At 43.9% G+C, this 23,407-nt stretch overlaps 1 protein-coding gene across 1 annotated transcript; it reads left to right on the plus strand.

Moving 5' to 3' along the window:
• Positions 1–2,550: 2,550 nt before the first annotated feature.
• Positions 2,551–23,165, plus strand: KLHL23 (kelch like family member 23). The gene is made up of 4 exons (XM_055122057.1): positions 2,551–2,849; positions 3,767–4,981; positions 8,395–8,547; positions 20,733–23,165. The coding sequence occupies exons 2-4, from the start codon at positions 3,769–3,771 to the stop codon at positions 21,041–21,043; spliced, it is 1,677 nt and encodes a 558-aa protein (XP_054978032.1). The 5' UTR covers positions 2,551–2,849; positions 3,767–3,768; the 3' UTR covers positions 21,044–23,165.
• The last annotated feature ends 242 nt before the right edge of the window (positions 23,166–23,407 follow it).

Here is a 23,407-nt window from a genome sequence, read left to right on the forward strand (position 1 = left end):
TTCCTTCCTTCCTTCCTTCCTTCCCTCCTTCCTTCCTTCCTCCCTTCCCTCCTCCCTTACTTCCCTCCTTCCTCCCTCTCTTCCTTCCCTCCTTCCTTCCCTCCTTCCTTCCTTCCTTCCTTCCTTCCTTCCTTCCCTCCTTCCTCCCTTCCCTCCTCTCTTCCTCCCTCCCTCCCTTCCTTCCTTCCTTCCTTCCTTCCTTCCTTCCTTCCTTCCTTCCTTCCTTCCTTCCTTCTTTCCTTCCATATGTGATGCCTTTGATAAAAGGGGATCTGAAGTTCTCCACCCCAGAGAAGTATGGGTGGTATTAGTTGTTGGGGTTGCTTCATAAGCAGCATCCCAGATAATTTAATTGATATGTTCCAACAAGTGGAACCAAACCACCAAGTGACAACAGACCAATGCTCTTTTTTTTTTTTTCAGCTCTTGTTATGGCAGGAGAATCAGTCATGTCAGTTGTCTTTGACAGTCGCTGGAGGAAAAGCTTTTCAAAAGTTAAAAAAAAAAATTGGGAATGTTGGAGCGTGGAGAGGAGTCCAGAGCTCTGACTGTTGGCTGGGAAAACTGCAGGTGGGTTACTAGAAGTAGAGGGTATTTTATGTGATTGGTTTGGGGACATATTCGGCTTTCTCTGGATGGTGCTGAATTGGAAGCAGGGTTAGAGCAAGGTTAGAAGTAGGGAGCTGGCAGTCACTTGATCACGTCTTGATGGTTCTGTTCCAACTGCTGCAAGGATTGTGGTTTGGCTCCCTGGGGCTTCTTAGGTGGTGCAGAATTCTATTGCGTTACAGGGTCTGGCCATTCTCCATTTCTTTGGCTCTCAAGCCATTCCCTGAGTCTCTTGTGCTGAGTCCCTCTTGGTGTCTTTCCTCTCATAATATGGATAAACTGTAGGCTCCATGAGACTATGAATCTCACCATTCTATTACCAGTTCCTAGATCTCGCACACACTCAGAAAGCACTTAATATCTTGCAAATTAACAAATGATGGACTTACATGCTATTCTATCTAGATTGTTTTTTTTTTTTTAAGGTTGGGGGAATGGGTTGCTACACTTGGCAATGCTCAGGGCTCTGTGCTCAGGAATCACTTTTGGTGATGCGTAGGGGTGCTATTCATCTGTAGATCAAACCCAGGTCTGCTGCCTGCAAGGTGAGAACCCTTCCCCCAATTCCATTTATCACTTAGGCCCCAGTAAACTTATTTGACACTGTCTTTGGGGTGAGGACAGGACTTTCTGGTGTTGCACATAGACCTCTTTTTATGATTGGAATGGCTGTCATGCAGAAGGTTCAAGGCTTCTCCAGCCAATTACTTGACTTTGTGTTGTAACCTGAATCCTGGGCTGGAGCGCTCCCAATTGTGCCCAGTTGTGCTCAAGCAGCCAGTCAAGACTAGACTAAGTTGCCTATGGGCCCCAATCCCCTTCCTGTCCTGGTCAGCTAGGGATCCTGGGAGAACCACACTGGGCAACTTCTGATATTCTGAAGGCAACGCCAAATGCGGCCTTTCTGCTAAGAGGTATCTAAGGAGGGAAAAGCATTGTGCACAAGCAAACAAACATACTCACACACAATTTTGCAGGGAATAGGGGTGAGGGAAGTAGCATACACACACACACACATATCCATCTTTCCTACCCCACACGCATACACACTTGGTTTAGAGAGAGTGAGATAGAGGCATTCACACACACAAACACATACTTTAAGACACACAAATGAGCACTTAATTCCAGAGAAATGATCAGGGTATGAGAGAGAGGGATTCACATAAACATGTACAAGCGCACACACACTCCAAAGAACAGACACTAAGGGGTATTTGTGTTGCGAGATGGTGTGTGTGTGAGAGAATCTCAGGCACACACTCCAGAGATTCTCTGTCTCTCTCTGTCTCTGTCTTTCTCTCTCTCTCTCTCTCTCTCTCTCTCTCTCTCTCTCTCTCTCTCTCTCTCTCTCTCTCACACACACACACACACACACACACACACACACTCCTGAGAGTTGACCCATGCCTGTGGGTGTTACACAGAAACACACCAGAGAGCAAAGAGGGGTGGGGGTTTTGGGGGGTGTGAGAACGGGTCTCTCTCACTCTCTCTGTCTCTGTCTCTGTCTCTGTCTCTCTCTCTCTCTCTCTCTCTCTCACTCACACACACACACACACACACACACACACACACACACACACTCATATTCCAGAGAGCAGAGGCAGGTATGTGTGAGAAAGAGGGAAACACTTATACTCCGGAGAGCAGAGGCAGGTTTGTGTGAAGAGAGCAACACACACTGCAGAGAGCAGAGGCAGGTGTGTGTGAGTGTGTGTGTATGAGCGACCCACACATACTCCAGAGAGCAGAGGCGGGTATGTGAGAGAGAGTGACACAGACTCATACTCCAGAGAGCAGAGGCGGGTGTGTGGTGTGTGTGAGAGAGGGCGAGCGACACACACACACACACACACACACACACACACACACACACACACACACACACACACACAACAAACACTCTCTCGCGCGCGCGCGAGTCCGGAGCGCGCCTGGGGGTGTGGGGCGTGGGGGTTCCCGGCGGCGTCGCCCGGGGAGAGCCGTCCCACCTGCTGCGGGGGCGCTTCCCGCGAGGGCCCCCGCCTGGGACGCGTGGGGGGCTGTTGCCGTGGAGGCGGGGAGCAGCCGGGCCACCAAAATAGGAGCCGCTGGTGGGCTGGAGCCGCACTCCGGGCAGCCTCCGCCGCGCCGCTTCCAAAGATGGTCAGAGGGTCCGGAGGCGCCCCCGCCCCCGCCCGCCGCTAGCCCGCGCGCCCGCCCCGCGTCCCGCGCCGCCGCCGCCGCCGCCGCCCGAGGTAGGTGCCGCGCCGCCCCGCCGCCCGCGGGCACCGTCCGTCCGTCCGTCCGTCCGTCCGCCGGGCCGGGGGCGGGAAAGCGAGGCCGCGCCGCCCGCCCGCCCACCCGCCGCGGCGGAGGCGCGGACACTCGGGGGCCCGGGCCGCGCCGCCCCGGGGCCGAGGAGAGCGCGGGGCTTCCCGCGGCGCCCCCCACACCTGCGCGGAGCCCCGCGGCCCCGGGGCAGGCGGCCGGGCCGCCCTCCCGCAGGGTCCCCGCGCCAGGCCGCGGGGCGGGGCGCTCCTCGGGCGGGAAGGCGGCCCCGGGCCCGGCGCGCGGCGCCCACAGCCTGCGGCGGCCGCGGGGGACACAGGCGCAGGCCGGGGGGAGGGGCGGGGGGGCCCGAGCCCGCCGCCGCCCCCCCCCGCGCCGGCCCCACGCGGAGAGGCACGAGGCGGCCCTTCTCCCAGGTGCCCTCTCGCCCGCCGAGTCGCTCTTGGCATCTGCGTGGAAGCGGGAGCGAGGGGGGCGGAAGGGAGAACTGGGACCCCCCCCCGCCGGCCCCACCGGAGCCGGGCCTGGAGTGGGGCGACCCCCTCGGACTCTCGGTTTGCCGAGGGAGGGGGGTGTCTCGTCCCGGGCACGCCGAGGCGGCGGGTGCGAGTAGGGGTGCAAGGCACCGTGTGTTCTGCAGAGGACTCTCCGGGGGCCTCGTTTTAGATGCTGAGCTACGCTGAATTTAAATTGATTGCTTTATTAATTATGAATCAGCCCTTCCACGTCTCGCAGTTTTGTTTTTTTGAAAAAATAACCTTAAAGGGCTGAATGTAGTCTAGCTTTGAAGTATATCCATTACCAATCAGTTGCCATGATTGGAATATGTGCCATTGAGGTCCCATGTAAAATTGAAAACCTTATTGTTTCGTGTTTATTGCAGCCATGGCTCTAAAAGGACAAGAAGACTATATTTATCTTTTCAAGGATTCCGCACATCCAGTGGATTTTCTGGATGCCTTCAGAACATTTTACTTGGATGGATTATTTACTGATATTACCCTTCAGTGTCCTTCCGGCATCATCTTCCATTGCCACCGAGCAGTTTTAGCTGCTTGCAGCAATTATTTTAAGGCAATGTTCACAGCTGACATGAAAGAAAAATTTAAAAATAAAATAAAAATCTCTGGCATCCACCATGATATTTTGGAAGCCCTGGTAAATTATGCATACACTTCCCAAATCGAAATAACCAAAAGAAATGTTCAAAGCCTGCTTGAAGCAGCTGATCTGCTCCAGTTCCTTTCGGTAAAGAAAGCTTGTGAGCAGTTTTTGGTAAGGCACCTGGATATTGATAATTGTATTGGCATGCACTCCTTTGCAGAGTTTCATGTATGCCCCGAGCTAGAGAAGGAATCTCGACGAATTCTGTGTTCAAGGTTTAAGGAAGTATGGCAACAAGAAGAATTTCTAGAAATCAACCTCGAAAAGTTTCTCTTTATCTTGTCCAGAAAGAATCTCAGTGTTTGGAAAGAAGAAGCTATCATAGAGCCAGTTATTAAGTGGACAGCTCATGATATAGAAAATCGAATAGAATGCCTTTATAATCTGCTAAGCTATATCAATATGGATGTAGATCCGGTGTATTTAAAAACAGCTTTAAGCCTTCAGAGAAGCTGCTTACTCACCGAAAATAAGATACGATCACTCATATACAATGCTTTGAATCCTATGCATAAGGAGATTTCCCAGAGGTCCACAGCCACAATGTATATAATTGGAGGCTATTACTGGCATCCTTTATCAGAGGTCCACATTTGGGACCCTATGACAAATGTTTGGATTCAGGGAGCAGAAATACCAGATTATACTAGGGAGAGCTATGGTGTCACTTGTCTGGGACCCAACATTTATGTGACTGGGGGTTACAGGACAGATAATATCGAAGCACTTGACACGGTGTGGATCTACAACAGTGAAAATGACGAATGGACAGAAGGTTTGCCAATGCTCAATGCCAGGTATTACCACTGTGCTGTCACCTTGGGTGGCTGTGTCTATGCTCTAGGCGGTTACAGAAAAGGGGCTCCAGCAGAAGAGGCTGAGTTCTATGATCCCTTAAAAGAGAAGTGGATTCCAATTGCCAACATGATAAAAGGTGAGTACAGATTATATTTATTCTGCATGTGTAGATGTTTCCAGTTAAGCCAGAAAAGTTACCATTCTTGCACTTAAAAAAAAAAAAGAGTTTAAACTGGCTGATAATATTGCCTTTCAGGTTCACACTTTTATCTGTAGATACCTCATTGTCAAGATCCACAAAAAATCTAGTTACGGTCCACTGTTGCATGATTGACACTCCAACCTGCTTTCTCTACCTTCAAACCTCTCCCTGCTTGGTACCTACTGTAACCTAGTCAGAATTTAAGGGTTTGGATTTTGTTTGGATTACTTTATCTGCCACAGCAGTGAAATCTATGCTGTTTGTCTTTCTCTGATTTATATCACTTAGTTTGATCCCCTCAAGGTCCTTCCATGTTGTCACAAAGGGATTTAGCACTCTGGAGTCTTATCTAGTGTTGTCTTTGGAGTGGATTGTGAAAATAAGTCTTTCCCAGACTATTCCAAGAACAGAATAGAACATCAGCTTGTCTGAACACCCAGGCCTTGCATGTATGAAGACTGGAGTGTAATCCCTGGCATCAAATTTTCTGTCTCACTCTTCCTTCATTGTCCCCCCAAACAGATTTGAGCCTTGTAGGGTATAACAAATTACATACCCTCAGTAACCAAAGACAGTGACTAAAAAGCCTGGGCCCTTTGTGGTTTAAGGCTTGTTTCATCGAGTAAAGGAGAAGGGCACATTCCATACCCTCCCGCACAGGATCCCACAGAACACTTTTGGTTCCCTCTATCTGTCTGATAAACACTTAAACACTGTATTTACTGCTGTGGTCAATGCTAGGTTGGCCTATTCTTGCCTCCCAATGGGAAACTTTAAACTGGAATCTTATTAAATTACATTTATTCATTAGTGCTGGGGAGTTGCACAAAAAACAACTGGTAGGTTGTTACCAAATTTGTGTCATTTTACCCCAAGTGTTTCTTCCCAGGCCTCTCTGTTGCTTTTTTAATCCTAGTGAGAGTGTGGGAATTTGACCTGGCCTGGGAATCTGACCTGGTGTGATCCTTGGACAACTGGAAGGAAGCAGGAAGCCAGAGAAGCAGAGGGGCCTTGTGATCAGGCACGCTGCTGGGGGCCAAATCCAGTGTCCCACTTCCTTGCTGCTGACTGGGGTGATTTTGTTTCATTTCCAGTTTTTCCCCCTGTACACTGCAGATGACAGCTTGCAGCTTAGGGTTTTGAGAATATTCACTGAATTTGTGCGTGTGAAACACTTAAAACAGAGTAAGCAGTCAGTCAGTATTAGGAATTAATTGTCAGGAGCATCCTGAGAGAAGAATATGCCAGCTTTGTTATCCCAGAAATCTCTTTTCCAGCTCTCATTATGCCCCCAAAGTCCAGCAGTGTTTGGGAGTGGGTGTCTTAGAGCTCTGTCCCTGCTTTCACTTCCCTCCCCAGGATGATTCTGAATCTTCTGACTACAAAGGAAATAAGGTTCAGTTCCAATCATTCAGCAGCTGTTATAAACCTGACAGCATTGCTGCTCCATTTCTTGGTTGTGAAATGACAGTTTCAAGTGGCTTTGTCACTTTTAAGGACTTATTTCAGGATGGAGGTGTGTGCCTGTGCATACTGCGGGCTGGAAAGAAGCACCTAACATGGTTCTGTGGCCTTGAGTGGAGGAGAAGCCTCCTCCCCCAGAGGCCATCCCTCCCACCACCAAGTCCAGATGCCAAAGGCCTCGTTAGGCTCTGGAAGGCTCACTCTTGGTTAGTTTGAAGAATCCTAGTTCTAGTGAGCAGCCTTGTGCAGAACTTTGAGAAAGAACGTGTTGTAAACTCCTTTAGAAAGGACATCTGGAGAAGGGACATTTCTCCAATTGTTTAATTTGTCCTCATGTAGTGAAGCAGCTGCCTGGTTTGATATGGAGAGCTTGAATTGGGTATAGTCAAATTTCAGATTCGTTTCCTTTTTAGGTTTAATGATCTATAGAAAAGAAGTAAATATGTACTTGACTGTTTAGGAACTCCACTAACGTAACTGCTTTGCAAATAAATTCACTTTTGTTTTGGCATAGAAATGGAAATGAGCGGGGGTGGGTGGCTGGGGGGGCAGAGTGTACTCAGTGGATAGGGCATTTGCCTTGCACACGGCCAACCTGGGCTCGATCCCCGGCATTCCATATGGTCCCCCAAGCACCTCCAAAAGTAATTCCTGAATGCAGAGCCAGGAGTAACTCCTGAGCATTGCTGGGTGTGACCCAAAAAGCAAAAAAAAAAAAAAAAAGAAAGAAAGAAAGAAAAAAGAAATGAGCAAGGGCATTGAACTGCACATGGACAGAACACTGCTGGTTGGAAGGCCAAATCTAACTTTTCAACTAAAGAGAACTTCATCTTTCTCCCTCTCTTCTCCTCTGAGCCTCTTCTGCTCCTCCTCCCGTGGCATCAATATTTCCCAGTTTTCTGGGTTTGGGCACTAGTTTTTTAAACCACACACAGTGGTACTCAGGGCTTCCTTCAGGCTCTGCACTCACGGATCACTCCTGCAGGGCTCAGGGTACCATATAGGTACTGGGAGATTAAACCTTGGTCAGTCGAATGCAAGGCAAGCACCCTACCAGCTATACTGTCTCTCCAGCCCCAGTATTTTCCAGTTTTCTGATCTCAGAACCTTAGAATAGGTCTTGTTTGTCTCTAACTCAGTTATGGAAGCCTGTCCTTTTCAACTGTGTCTCCGTGTGCTTCCCCTCAAATCCAAGTCCTCGTCTCCAATACTTGGCAGCAGGGCCAGTTTTACCTTTCTTCTTTGTAGTCCCTCCCCTTCTTTGTTAAAGAATTTAAAAAATCTGACTGACTTCATTCCAGATTTTTTAGCTGGGCATCAGGAATCTTAGCCATGTGTCTTAAGTTTTCTCTGCCAAGTTTGATTCCCCTACAGCAACCCTAGAGATGCTGGAATCCAACTTGGCCTTGCCTTGCCCTGTCCTTAGGATGGCTACCTCACCCCTACCTCCCAACACCTTTCTATGAAGGCCTAGGTTAAATTCTGTTGCTTCTGCCATGAGTTCTCTAATAGAAACCAATTTTTCCTTGCTATGCACAGTGGTTCATTTATTCCTTATTTACAGTGCTTCTATTCTGTACTCAGCATTCTAGTTATTTGTGTGAATGTCTCACCCTCTTTTAAAAGAGTACTAGTATGGCTGGGAAGATAACTCAAAGGGCTGGAGTGCCTGTTTGGCATGCAGAAGGCTTGAATTTGATCCTTGGCCCCACATGTTTCACCAAGCACCACCAGGAGTGATGACTGTGGTCCTCCCAAAAGAAGCATGTATTTTTGTTGTTGTTGTTATTCTTGTCTGTTAGTACTTTACATCTGCTGTAAGAACCAATATGTACTACAGAATAAAAGATTTCCTAAAGATGTGGTTTTTAATGAACACACAGGTGTGGGGAATGCTACTGCCTGTGTCTTACATGAAGTTATCTATGTCATTGGCGGTCACTGTGGCTACAGAGGAAGCTGTACCTATGACAAAGTCCAGAGCTACAATTCAGACATCAATGAGTGGAGCCTCATCACTTCTAGCCCACATCCAGGTAACAAAATGCTGTCATAAATAGGGCATGTTTGTGATAATAGACTATCAACATGAAAAGATGGTTAAAAAATGAACTGGAAATAGACAATGCTAAATCTATAATAGTCTAGTATGGATTGTAGTTAGGAGTCTCAAAATAATACATATTTATGTGGGGTTGGAGAGATAGTACAGCATGCGGCCAACTTGGGTTCGATCCCAGCATCCCATATGGCCCCCCAGGAGTGATTTCTGAGCACAGAGCCAGGAGTAAGCCCTGAACACCATGGAATGTGGCCCAAAAAACAAAAAAAGAAATTTATTTAATAATAATCAGTTTATTCTGGTTACATCTACAAACGCTTGCCATATTATCTTCCTATAACACACCTTTTAAGCCTCTGATTCTTTTGTCGATTCTTTCCATGTGTTTCTTTTTTACTTACTGTGTTTTTTCATTTACTGCATGCATAATATAAAACAATTATTTAGAAGTAGGTAAACAGCTCTAGTCTATCAATAATTGAGAAGGGTACCTGTTAATTCGGATCAGGAGGTGGTTTCTTCTTTTAGAAGCATGTTCTTTCTGATTTCAATAACAGTTAAGCACCCCCTCCTACGATGTGCAGAGCCCTATGCTGGCCTTGACATACAGTCATAAATGACGTTTTGTCTGCCCACATGGAAAAGCCTATTTCTGTGTTGTCTTTTGTCTTTGACTTGTCTCTTTGTCAGGAGCTCAGGGGGAAGCATACATTATAGCTTGTTATCATTATATCATGTGTTTTAGTTTTTTTCATTAGACAAGATTCATGTTGCCATACTACTTCAAAACATTTTCCCATAAAAGATCAGCTATGTAGTTCACTAGGGAGTGTAATTGAAATTCACAAAATGTGAACCACCAAGGAATAATAGTAAAGTAAGTAACTTTCTTGAGCACTTGCAATAGATTAGATATTGTATATGCAACTTGTATTCTAACTACAACTCTGCTAATAGGTATTATTTGCATTTTTTTTGCATATTTTGAAATGAAAACTTAGAAAAGAGAGTAAATTGTCCCAAAGTCTCAGAGTGGTAGACCAGGGTTCAAATTTAGACCATCTGATTGTACAGCTTGTACTATAAAGTCTAAGCATTCATCCTCACCTTCTGGGTGCAGCCCGCCCAGTACTCTTTCTATATGTCATCTGTTTGGTCTCCTGGTTCAGGGGGTGCACAGCTGGATGTGAGGGTGCAACTCCGTGTGCCATGGGCTAGCATAACGGACAGTTCAGCTGCTGGCTGTTCTGGCTCTGAAGACATCTTGGAATAGTTGCCCAGATGTCTTTGCCCAAACACTACCACCTTTCCTGCTATGAGTAATGATGTTATAATGAAAAGCAGTGATAACGGCTCATAGTGAGTAATCGCTAGCATTTATCCAGTCAGTATGTGCCAGGCACTAACTATTCCAGCAAGCATATATTAATCTGTTTAAATCTTGCAGCAATCCTGAGTCGATTGCTACTCATTTTACAGGTCACGGAGATGCAGAGAGAGTAAATAGGGCCGCCCAAAGTCAATGCTGTTAGAAATTAGTTTCATAGCCAGACAGTCAGGCTGGGACCCCATACTTTTTTTTTTTTTTTGCTTTTTGGGTAACACCTGGCATTGCACAGGGATTACTCCTGGCTCATGCACTCAGGAATTACTCCTGGCGGTGCTCAGAGGACCATATGGGATGCTGGGAATCGAACCCGGGTTGGCCGCATGCAAGGCAAATGCCCTACCCACTGTGCTATCACTCCAGCCCCCCCATATGTTTTTTAACAATTTTTATTATAACATCATGATTTATCAAGTTGTTAATAATACAGTTGTTTCAAGCATTAAATGTCCGACACCAATCCCTCCACCAGTGTCCTTCACCTCTCCACCTACCGCCCCAGCCTGCCCCTTTTCAGGCACAAATAAATTTACTTCATCTTGTTTTTACAATACAAACACAATTAGAATTATCAAAGCTTAGATTAATATGAGTCAATTTATGATAATTGTTATATCTCATAAAGATGTTCCTAAAGCCTGACATTAGTGCTGGTGTTATCATGTCGTCTCATTGGTGGTCTTCTCTGTTGTTGCTATAAGTATTTTTTATAGGCAATTGACTGCTTTTTTTTCTTTCTTTCTTCCATGCTCAAGGGGTTCCTTCCTGCCTCTGCACTCAGGAATTACTCCTGGTGGTGCTTGGGCGACCATATGGGTATTGAACTCAAGTCTGCCGAGTGCAAGGCAACCGCCCTACCCGCTTTACTATCGCTCTGGCCCCCTTATAGGCAATTGACTCTTGAACAACATAGGTTTGAACTTTACAGGTACATAAACATGCAGAATTATTTTTCTGTCTAAGGGTTTCATACTCACAGATTTAATACTTTCATATGTAAATAGGTTGAGTCCATAGATCAGAACTTAAGAGTGCCACTATAAGTTATACATGTATTTTCAACTGTATGTGAGTCCCTGCCTCAGACTTCCATGTTGTTTGAGAATCAGTTGTATTTTGAAGTTTTGAATATTTTTTGCCTCTTGATTTATGATTTGCAAGTTATCTTCTCCCACTTCATAAATTGTCTTTTCATTTTGATGATGGTTTTTTTTTTATTTGTTTGTTTTTGTTTTGGGGGCCACATTTGGATGTGCTTTTACCTCTGTGCACAGGGATCACTTTGGAACCAAGTGTGATGCTAAGAGTTCAAACCCAGGTCACCCATGTGCCAAGCAAGCACTTAACCTGCTGTACTCTTTTCAGCCCTTAATGATGGTTTCTTTTGCTTAATAGAAATGTTTTAGTTTGGGGGGCTGGAGTGATTGCACAGTAGGTAGGGTGTTTGCCTTGAACGCAGCTGACCCGGGTTCAATTCCCAGCATCCCATATAGTCCCCTGGGCACCGCCAGGAGTAATTCCTGAGTGCATGAGCCAGGAGTAACCCCTGTGCAACGCCAGGTGTGACCCAAAAAGCATAAAAAAAAAAGAAATGTTTTAGTTTTATGTAGCCCTGTTTGGTTATTTTTCACCATTGGAGTTAAGTCCACAAATACTTCCCACTTCATGTTTTCCTGTTTGTATTTCATTCAACTCTTTCACCCTTTTTCTATTATTATCATTATTATTTTGCTTTTTTGGGTCACACTTGATGATGCTCAGAGGTTACTCCTGGCTTTGCATTCAATAATCACTTCTAATGGTGCTTAGGGGAACATCTGAGATGCCGGGGACTGAACCTGGGTTGCCGTGTGCAAAGCAAACGCCCTGCCCACTGTGCTATTTCTCTGGCTCCTGTATTAATTTTTGAGATGGTATAAGTAGTGGTCTAGTTACACTCTTTTGCATGGTTATCCAAGTTTTCTCAGCAGCATTTATTCAGAGACTTTTCTTTCTTCATTATATGATCTTGGCTTCACTATCATAAATTAGTTATGTATGTAATGTGTGTTTATTTTTGCTTTCTCAGTAAGGTTCCACTGCTAATGTGTCTGTTTTTTATTCCAATACCATGATGTCGTGATTATTTTTGTAGCATAATTTAAAGTTGGAGAACCTGATACCTCCTTTTTATTTGTAACAATTGGAAGTTTTTATTAAAGCTAATACATGTCGAATATGACTAATTTTTTAAGCAACTTCTGAAAAATCACATTTATATAAAATAAATAAAATAGTCCAATAGTTCAAAAAAAGTGACTTTTGCTTTACTGTACTTGAATGAAATATACTGTTTAGAGTAAGCATAATAGATAGGAAGCATATGAGGAACAAACACAGAGGACGGCCCATAGACTCCTCCATTTTTGATCTTTTTTCTCAGTTACTTTGACTATTTGTGGTGTGGGGGAGGGCTTCATACAAATTTTAGGATTTTTTTTTGTGTGCTTTTTTTGGTCACACCCAGCACAGGGGTTACTCCTGGCTCTGCACTCAGGAATTACTCCTCTTGGTGCTCGGGACCATATGGGATGCTGGGGATCAAATCTGGGTTGGTTGTGTGCAAGGCAAATGCCCTACCTGCTGTACTATAGCTCCAGCACTAAAATTTTAGGATCTTTCAAAATTTTACTTATGTGAAAAATAAATTTTGGCACTTTGATGAGGATACTTTGAACCTGCAGAACTACTTTGGAAACACTCTTAACAGTGTTTATTCTTCCAGTCCAGGTAAACACAATGTCTTGCCATTTCTTTGTGTCTTCTTCAGTTTCTTTCAGCAATATGTTACAGTTTTTGGTGTTCAGTCTTCACTTCCTCAGTTAAATTTATTCCCAGATACTTTATACCTTTTGATTCAATTGTAAATCGGATTTTCCTTCTTTATTTTTTCTGATAGTTTACGGTATATAGAAATGTAACAAATTTTTCTATGTTGATTTTTCTTTTACCCTGTCACCTTGCTTATTTTTTCTAGTAGTTTTTTAGTGTAGCCTTTAAGATTTCTTATGTATGTTATGCACAAATTGTAACTTTTACTTCTTCCTTTACAATTTGGATGCTTTTAACTGATTTTTTCTAACTGCTCTGACATAATATAGTGTCTTGAGTAACAGTGGTGAGTGGGCGTCCTGTCCTTGTTCCTGACCTTTCAGTTTTTCGTCATTGACTATGATATTAGCTGTGGAAATGATTATTACTTGTGAAGAGAATTTATTTTATTTTTATTATTTATTTATTTTAAAGTATAAACAAATTTTTATTTATTCAACAAATTAAAAAATGCAGTGCCACCAGTATTAAACACACTTTTTGTATTTTCTGGAACAATTTTGTTTCTTTTTTTAAATTTTATTTTTTATTTATTTATTTATTTTTTATTGAATCACCATATGGAAAATTACAATGCTTTCAGGCTTAAGTCTCAGTTATACAATGCTGAAACAACCATCCCTTCATCAGTGCCCATATTCCACCACCAAAAAAAAAAACCCAGTATACCTCCCATCCCTCCCACTGTCACCTTCCTTCCTCCCTCCCCCAGACCCCCCCCCCCCCGTAACTGATAAATTTCACTTTACTTTCTCTTTAGTTTGGTTACATTCAATGTTTCAACAAAAAACTCACTATTATTGTTAGGAGTTCCCCATTAGAGTCAAACTTGTGGTGAAGAGATATGAGGTCGCGCGGTTTTGGATTTCTGTATTTTAGCAACTAAGTCCAGGGAAATTTCTTCCAGAAATTGGATCATTGCAAGCTTGTATCTCTCATTAGTGGTCCTCATAGTATAACAGTGGCCACTCCCTTCCCCCCTCCCCCCGCAAGGAAAAGGGTGGGGAGAGAGAGAGAGAGAGAGAGAGAGAGAGAGAGAGAGAGAGAGAGAGAGAGAGAGAGAGAGAGAGAGAGAGAGAAAGAAACCTTTCCCCTCCTGGGCAGGCATGGGGCCTCGGCTTAGTTCTGTCTGGAGACATTCTGCAAGGAGCTGCCGGTACCAAAAGTACTTTAGCTGGTCTCTGGAGTCATGCTTGTGTAGCTGCGGTGAGGCCACACATGTGCGGCCCTCAGGATCACATCTCGGCAGCGAGTGGGGCCGGGGCTGCCCACCTTCCCGAGAGCCTAAATTTTATTTTTTAAAAGTTGTTCACAATAATTTATTACATTCAATATTCCAGCAACAATCTGGCCACCGTTCCACCGTTCCACCGTTCCACCACCATTATTACTAGTTTTGTGACTGGGGAAGAATGGCATGCTGATCTGTTTCTGTTTCATTTTTTAGAAAAGTCTTTATTTTTCTTGAATATATTTTCTCATTGGGCTGGAGCGATAGCACAGTGGGTAGGGCATTTGCTTTGCACGAGGCCGACCCAGGTTCGATTCCTCTGTCCCTCTTGGAGAGCCCGGCAAGCTGCCGAGAGTATCCTGCCCACAAGGCAGAGCCTAGCAAGCTACCTGTGACGTATTCAATATGCCAAAAACAGTAACAAGGAGTCTCACAATGGAGACGTTATTGGTGCCCACTCGAGAAATCAATGAACAATGGGACGACGGTGCTACAGTGCTACCACCATTTATTTAGAATTTTCCGACCACCACCCAAGCCTGCCCCAAAAGCAGGTGCTAAGTAATTTATTTTATTTCTTGTTATAACTAATCTGCTAAAAGTAATTCAAAAAATTTTCCTTAGAAGAAAGTGTGTGAAGATTGTTGTATCTCACCCTGGAAGTGAAGAGAATTTAATGTTATCGTCTTTCTTAATTTTAGGTGGGGTAATTTTGTATAGTTTAAAAATAAGGTACTGATATTCCATTAGATTTGATGTAATTCATAATAATATATAATAATTAAATTAGTAATAACATTTAGTGAAATATTACCTGGATAAATTACCATTCCAGTTATTATCTGACACAAAATAATTAAGAGCACATCTCAATTACCACAGAAGTTCCAAATTCTTAGCGAATATGTTTACATAACAGGAATATGCCGGACAGGCTTGAAAATAAGTGCTATTGAAATTGAGGGCAGAAAAAGTTTATGTGTAATTAAGTGGAATATGGTAATCATAGGAGGTTTTCAGGAGTAGGTTGTTAATTATTTAAGCTTTAAAGAATGGCTATAATTAAGCAAGGTAGTTTTGAGAAAGGATTTTCTGGCAGAAGGGGAGAGTATATGAGTGAGATGTGAGAGGGTGGATGGTAGAGTTCCATGAAAACATATGGAGGGATTTAAGTGGCAGTTTGAAGAATTTTTTATTTGGGGATCTCCCAAGCAGTGCTCAGGGGTTCTGGCAGCCACAGCCAGTGATATTGGCCAACTAGGACTGCAGTTCAAACTTGAGTCCCTCTGGTGCCACCCTGATGATGCTCAAGAGACCTCCAGCACTACACCCAGCGATGCTCAGGAGATCATGTGGTGCCAGGGGTTGTACCCAGGTCTAGACCTAGCATTTATACTAACTGTTGTGCAATCTCTTAGGGCCCTGGAGAATATTTTAAATGGAGAACTATCACAAGATTCAGAGCAAAGGAAGGATGGGTCATCAATTCTAGATTATTTCACAGTGTATACAAATAATGCATCAATTTTGTGTACACCTGAAATTAATGTATTGGTCAGTGCTAATTACACATCAATAGAGTCACTTCTTTTCTTTTGTAAAGAAGTGAGCTTCGGAGCTGGGGCAATAGCACAGCAAGTAGGGCGTTTGTCTTGCATGCGACCAACCCAGGTTCGATTCCTAGCATCCCATATGGTCCCCTGAGAACCACCAGGAGTAATTCCTGAGTAGAGAGCCAGGAGTAACCCCTGTGCATCGCCGGGTGTGACCCAAAAGCAAAAAAAAAAAAAAAGAAGAAGAAAGAAAGAAAAGAAGTGAGCTTCTCCTGGAATACACTGGGAGAGAGATGGGGGCAGGGAGGTCTGATGCTAACTAATGTAATGAACCAGGTGAGATGCTGAAGCCCAAAGAAGTGGTTGTAGTAGAAAATGGGATAGGAGAGGTATTAGAGACACAGCGTTGATAATATTGTATGATGGCTGTCTTGTTTGACTATAAATAAAGGAAAGAAAGGAGTTGACAGTATTTCAGCTTTAACTGACTGAAAAGAGGGGGAATACCGAAGGAGCTGGTTGGAAGAAAGGAGAGGAGAGATGATGAGCTTAGTTTTTTTTTTTTCTTTAAATGCTGTGCAATCATCCCCAGAGTCACTTATGGAACTATGGGTGCCAGGAATCGAACTTGGCCTCATACATGGAGTACATGCACTCTGACCTCCCCATATTTTGGCCCCATGAGTTCATTGTGCATTTCAGTGTGAAGGACTCGTTGGATGATGCAGAAGAGATGCCTGGGGGAATTGTTTGCTCAGAGGATGGCTGTGGGGATATGCTGAAGAGATGCTGTGGATGGTAGGACCAACAATGTGGCTAGAGGCAGAACTTTAGGAAACAGCCTTAGAAAAGAGATGAACTGAGGGCATGAAACAGGAAAGAACAGTAAGTCATCAAGGAGAAAGTCCTCTATCAGGTGGTAGGGGGAGTTGACTCTTGGCCCTGACCTTTATTTACTCACCTCATCTTTGGCAAGTGGTTTAAGCTTTGGGGTCTTATTTTCTAGTAAAATGAGGTACAGTTAGATAAGCTTTATAGTCCTTTCTTTTTGGAAGTGAGAGGTGGGAAAGGGTAGTATTAGCTCAAAGTCAGGTATTCAGGGGTGAGCCCACCAGTGCTCAGGGACCATGTACTTTGTCAGGAATTGAACCAGTTCTGTGCAGGGAAGTGCCTTACCCCCTGTACTATCTCTCCTTGTCTTTCAACAAGAAAAATCTTAGGAAAAAGTGTCTTTTCTGAGGATAGAACCCTGGGTCTCATATGGAAGGAACATGTAGTCTATCACTGAACCACATCCTTGGAAAAGAAAATGAAATAATTTTCATGGATGTTGAATCACAAATCACGAATCACAAATCACAAAATCCTGTTGATCCTCCATTTCTCGAGCGGGCTCAGTAACCTCTCCACTTGTCCTATCCCTAGGATTTTAGAAGCCTCTCTCCACTCGGCCCTCCCAACAATGCCGCATTGGAGTCTGTTTCAGGGTCAGGGGAATGAGATCCAGCTTGTTACTGGCTTTAGCATATGAATACACCATGGGAAGCTGCATATACAGAAAAGGTGAAGAATGCTGGTCTAGTACATCCTTTCTACAATTCCTAGCACTGTTAGGGCTGGAGAGATAGCACAGCAGGTAGGGCGTTTGCCTTGCATGCGGCCGACCCGGGTTCAAATCCCAGCATCCCATATGGTCCCCTGAGCATGGCCAGGGGTAATTCCTGAGTGCAGAGCCAGGAGTAACCCCTGTGCATCGCCAGGTGTGACCCAAAAAGCAAAAAAAAAAAAAAATTCCTAGCACTGCATGCCACCCACTCCCTTTTTCCCAGTCCTGATGAGTTTGGCTCTGAGCAGCAAACCATCAGGCCCACACAACCTGGCCCTGGCACTGCCCTTGCCCGCAGGCACTGCTAAGAAATTTTTTTTTCTTGTTTTTCTTTGGGGGGGGGCAGCGAGGGGACAGACCCAGAAATGCTTAGGGGTTACTCCTGTTTCTGTGCTCAGGGATTACTCCTAGTGTTGCTCGGGGGACCATATGAGATGCCAGGATTGAATTTGGGGGGTCAGCTGTGTGCAAGACAAGCACCGTACCCACTATACTGTCACTCCAGCCCCTAAGATTTTTTTTTCATATCATTCGTAAGCCCATTACTGAATCACACAAATTGAGAAACAATTTTGAATCGTTATTAATGTTCACAAACATTTGATAGAAATAGTCAAATAATTCATAAAGGCAGTATTTCATGGTATTGAAGATTGTTAAATCCTATAAAAATTCTACATGCATAGAATTGGATTTAAAGAAAAAAATGCTGGGCTGGAGCAATAGCACAGCGGGTAGGGTATTTGCCTTGCACACAGCCAACCCGGGTTTGATTCCCAGCATCCCATATGGTCTCCTGAGCACTGCCAGGAGTAATTCCTGAGTGTACAGCCAGGAGTAACAGCTGTGCATCACCGGGTGTGACCTAAAAAGAAAAAAAAAATGCCCATCTGTGAGATGTTTCTTAGCCTTCAGAGCCTAATAGCAAGAATTTTATTGATAAGAGTAAATATCAAATTCACCTTAGGGGGCCAGAGATATAGCATAGGGGTTAATGTGCTTGCCTTGCCTATGCCCACTGTACCATACATGGTTCCCTGAGCCCCACTGGGCATGATCCCTGTGCAGGGTCAGGGGTTAGCCCTGAGCACCTCTGGGTATGGCCGAGAAGACAGAAAAGAATTTCTCTGGTACCATAAACTAACACTCTTGTAACAACCTAAAATGTAATAGTAATAATAATAATTTTTCAAAAGAATTTCTTTTTGAAAGGAGGAGCACTCCTGGCATCGCGGCCTGGACCAGTATGCCTCAGAGGTGCTGGCAGCTACTACATAAAGAGGAGATTATGAGCTTCCTTTCACACATTAGTGGGGTCATATACTGGAATGCAAAGGGTACAAGATCCAGCAAATACCTAATGAGTCCTTCCAAGACAGCACAGGACAATCCTGGGCAGAAGATGAGGGCACATGATGCCAGGGTCAAACTAAAGGCCTCACACATGGGATGCAGATGTTATCTTGCCTTTTGATTTTGGGGTCACAGCTGGTGGTGCTCAGAAGCTACTCTCAGTGCTGCACAGGGGACCATATGTAATGAGGCATCAAACTGGGACTCCTGGGGACTGTAGAGATAGTAAAGCAGGTAAGACACTTGCCTTGCACTCACCTGACCTGGGATTGTTACCTGGTACCCTATCTGGTCCCAACACTGCCAAGAATAATACCATAGTGCAGAGCCAGGAGTAAACCCTGGGCTTAGCAGGATGTGGCCCCAAAACACAAACAGTAAAACTGGGGTTCCTGCATGCAACACATGTTCTCTAACCCTTTGAGCTATCTTCCTGGTTCTCTCTTCAATTCTTAAATGGAATCATATTAAAGAGGAGATTATGAGCTTCCTTTCACACATTAATAGGGGCACATACTGGAACGCAAAGGGTACAAGATCCAGCAAACACCTATTGAGTCCTTCCAAGGCAGCAGCCACTTGTCATTCTCCAGCTAGAAACAGCAGTGGGCAGGACAGGGATCTTGAACTGTTTGAAGTGGGAGAGGGACAGTAACCAAGATACATATTCCGTATGGAAAATTTCCCTGGGGAGAATTAAAATAAGTGGTGTATGGTAGGAGTACTTGGCTGGCCACTTCTGGTCGGATGGTCCAAGAACTGGAGGAAATGACAGGAGGATGAGGCCTGAGTGACAAAGAGAAGAAGATGTGAAAGATTTAGCAAAGAAGAGGTTCAAGCAGATAGAACGACTGAGGGACAGCAAGTGAAATCCTTGTTTATTTGCAGTCAGCAGTTCCCAGTTGGGTCTGCTCCTCCAGTCTGCAGCTGCGAGTGTGTAAGTCTAACTTTGTGGTTGATGGTCGTAGAGAATGAGCAATCTAGGTGTGAGGTGGGGTGTGGGCTGGAGAGAGAGTACACTGGGTAGGCACTTTTGCTTTACATGCAGACAACCCATGTTCCCTCCCTATTTCACCATATGGTCCCTGAGCCTCACCAGGAGTGATCCCTGAGCACTGCTGAGTGTGGGCCTCCCCCCGCCCAAAAACTCAAAATAAATTTAAAAAGAAATACGGTGTGGAAAAAAGAGAAGAATAAAAGAAATAGGACGTGGGAAGAAGCCATTTAAGAATAGGAGGAGGCGAGGGACATGTATGGGCACCAAACCAAAACCCCAGTTGGTGCCTCTCATGTTGTCCCTTATAGAGCCCCTCCTGATCCTGGCCTCTGGATGCCTGGAAGCCTTGCCTGGGAATGGGGAGAAAACCGGGAGTTGCACAGGATTCCAGTGCTTTAGGAGCCAGCAGTTTTGCTAAGGAGGGCAGCAGATGAAAGGCAGAAAAGCTGAAAGCACTTTGCAGAGAGCCCCCACAGGGCAGACTGCAGGCTCACACAGCAGCCTCTGGGTGCTCTCCAAGTTCCTTAGGGTCATAGGCTGAGTTCCCCACAAAGTTTGGGAATGTGTTTCTTCAATATCTTGTGTCCTTAACTTGCCCAGGAAGTAGTGAGATAGGCAAGTAATGTCTTGTGGCACAGCTGACATCTGATCCTCCAGTTTACTCAGAGCAGCAAAGACATGAAGTAATCTGCAGAAGTTCCTGCATGGGTTTTCCTATCAGACTCCACAGCTGCCATCTTGCACAAACTTGCGGAATAAAAGGCATCTGTACCAGGGGTCCCCTGAAAGATAGTGGTCTAGGAATGAGCTCCTCCTTGGCATCCTGTAGTGCCAGCTTCAGGTGAACTGAGAAAGAATGGCATCTCACCTGAGTCAGGTGAGAGAGGACAGAAATGTTTCCTTTCTTGGGCTGTTGTGACTGTTGTAATGTCCAGAGTTGCACACCTGCGGGCAGTATTCAGGGAAAGCTGGCCGGCACTTCCCCATCTAGCCCCAACTGCGGTCCCTGGAGAAAGCTCAGAGTTGCTCAGTGCTAGAGTCAGAATACCACCTCTGCTTTGTTTCGGTTTGCTGAATTGTGAAAGATATTATTGCATCACCACACTGAGATCTCTCATCATCCTAATAACATTTTGTCCTCTGCTTTTTTGACCTTAATAGAATACGGCTTATGTTCTGTTCCGTTTGAAAATAAACTCTATCTCGTTGGTGGACAAACTACAATCACGGAATGCTATGACCCTGAGCAAAACGAATGGCGAGAGATTGCTTCCATGATGGAAAGGAGGATGGAGTGTGGGGCCGTCATCATGAATGGCTGTATCTATGTCACCGGCGGTTACTCATACTCGAAGGGAACGTATCTTCAAAGCATTGAGAAATATGATCCAGATCTCAATAAGTGGGAAATTGTAGGGAATCTTCCAAGTGCCATGAGGTCCCATGGATGTGTTTGTGTATATAATGTTTGATTAAATCTATGGAAATGACCAAATAGTTACTGTCCAGGATAGAGTCATCAAGAATGTGGGGTTTGGAGTTCTTGTTATTGTGCTTTGGTACCTAACAGGTAAATTCTCATTCTTTATCACTGCCCCACTCTTCCGAACTCCTAGGTACAGTGGTTAATGGTCAAGAAAATTCTTACATATCTGCAATTGAATCAGTGGAGTTAACACCAGTAGCCTCTGCTTTTCTAAGCTGATAATGTTGAATACTTGATAAAAGGTAAAATAATGGATTATTTTCTCTTGGTAGCATCAACACTGGTTTTAAGTAAGAGTTGTTCTGTGAAATGAAATGTCACTCATGACTTTGTTATGTAAAAATCGTTAAAATTGTTGTATGTTAGCTAGCAGAAATTTAAAGTATAGAGGAGGACACCTCTACCTCTACAAAATCAACACTACTTTTTTCACTTTTTTTGACTTATTTAGATTGTAGTTCTACTATAAATCTCTTTCCTTTGATGTATGTGTAATTTATTATTCTTTATTGTCTATCAGAGAGATGCAATGATATCTGTGAAAGATTATTAATGTTCAGGGTTTAAAATTTAAAAGGATGACAAATCTGAAATTTTTCAGAGAAAACTGTCAGACATTTGCAGACCCATTTGCTGATCCTTTGGGGCTTTGATGTAAATTGCTAGTTTAGCTGTCTTTAGTTTACGCATGTTAGAAAATTCTCTTTATGACTTAAGTATAGATATACATCTGCATATAAAATTAAATTTTAGAGCCAGTAAGCATGTAAGAAGAGTTGTGATGTAGTAGAAAATACACTGATGAGAAGAGACATGCACTCATCCCTTCTCTGCCACTAAGTGGAGCTTATGGCTTGGATGGAGTCCCTTGATCTCCCCTTAATCAGAACTCCCTGACACTGGTACTTTTGGGTCACAACTATATCCACATATGATCCCAGTATTTCTTGGGATAATCAGAGATGGCCTGGGTAGCTGGACCTTCTGGGTCAGAAAACCTCATCCATCTTCAGTGTATCTGCAGGATCATTTTCCATGTATGCCATTATAATTTTTTTTTTGCTTCTTGGGTCACACCCAGCGATGCACAGGTGTTACTCCTGGCTGTACACTCAGGAATTACTCCTGGCGGTGCTCGGGGAACCATATGGGATGCTGGGAATCGAACCCGGGTCGGCCGTGTGCAAGGCAAATGCCCTACCCGCTGTACTATCGCTCCAGCCCCAAACATTTCTAACCACTTTTTGTTTTACTTTTTTTGGGCCACACCCAGCGATGCACAGGGGTTATTCCTGGCTCTGCACTCAGGAATTACTCCTGGCGGTGCTCAGGGGACCATATGGGATACCCGGAATTGAACCCAAATTGGCTGCGTGCAAGACAAACACCCTACCCACTGTGCTCCAGTCCCATATGTCATTATTTGAGGAAAGTTGAGAAGCATTGTTAAACTCATCTAAATGTTTCCTGATTTGTTAGACCATCTATTTACGACATTCTTTATTTTAAGTACATATAGTAATTATTTTTAACTTTCAATACTGATATTTAAGACTACCTAAGGCTTTGATTTTTAAAAAAAATAAAATTATTTTAATGGTCTAATGCAGTTCTAAGATGTCATTTTAAATAGACACACTCTTTGGGGAATGCAGTATGGTACTACATAGAGCCATTAAAATGACTGTCTTCGCCCCATAAATTCTACTTTAGAGATTTGCAACCTAAAGAATAATGTAAAAATTAAACATTTTAAAAGTGTATAAATGCATGAGGATGTTTATGTCTACATTTATAGTAGAAAAATGGAAATAATTGTGCATGTCATGGAAGAAAGTGAGCTAATAAGTACAGTGAGGTACTGTATTGCTGTTAAAATTTGGAAGACTAGAAATATAGATGTGTTGTGGTGAGTAAAATAACTGCAAAACCAAATGGCATGCACATACTGATTGTGACTTTGTAAAATCCTTATGCATGTGAAAGGTAACAGGCAAAACAAAAATTCACTGTCAAGTGTACTGGGACATGGAATGCTTTTTAATTTATTTACACATTTTTCTTTAGTATTACTTTGTGTTTTTAATAAAAATAAACAAGTCACTGTATACATAGTAAAGCTGTTTGATTTTGGACTAATCAACATGAAGGATGTCAGAATTAGTGAAACAAACTATGGACGATTTCAACCTGTAGTTGAATTATAAACTATTTTATTACACTCAGGAACATCTAGCAATTAATGTTAAACCAGAAGTATGTTGCATCATAGTGCTTTACCTTTTTTCCAAATTTTATTTTTTAAAGCACCATGAGTTACCAAGTTATTCATAGTTGGTTTTTAGACACA

Source organism: Sorex araneus, chromosome X (genome assembly GCF_027595985.1).
Source record: "Sorex araneus isolate mSorAra2 chromosome X, mSorAra2.pri, whole genome shotgun sequence".
Classification (NCBI taxonomy): Eukaryota; Metazoa; Chordata; class Mammalia; order Eulipotyphla; family Soricidae; genus Sorex; species Sorex araneus.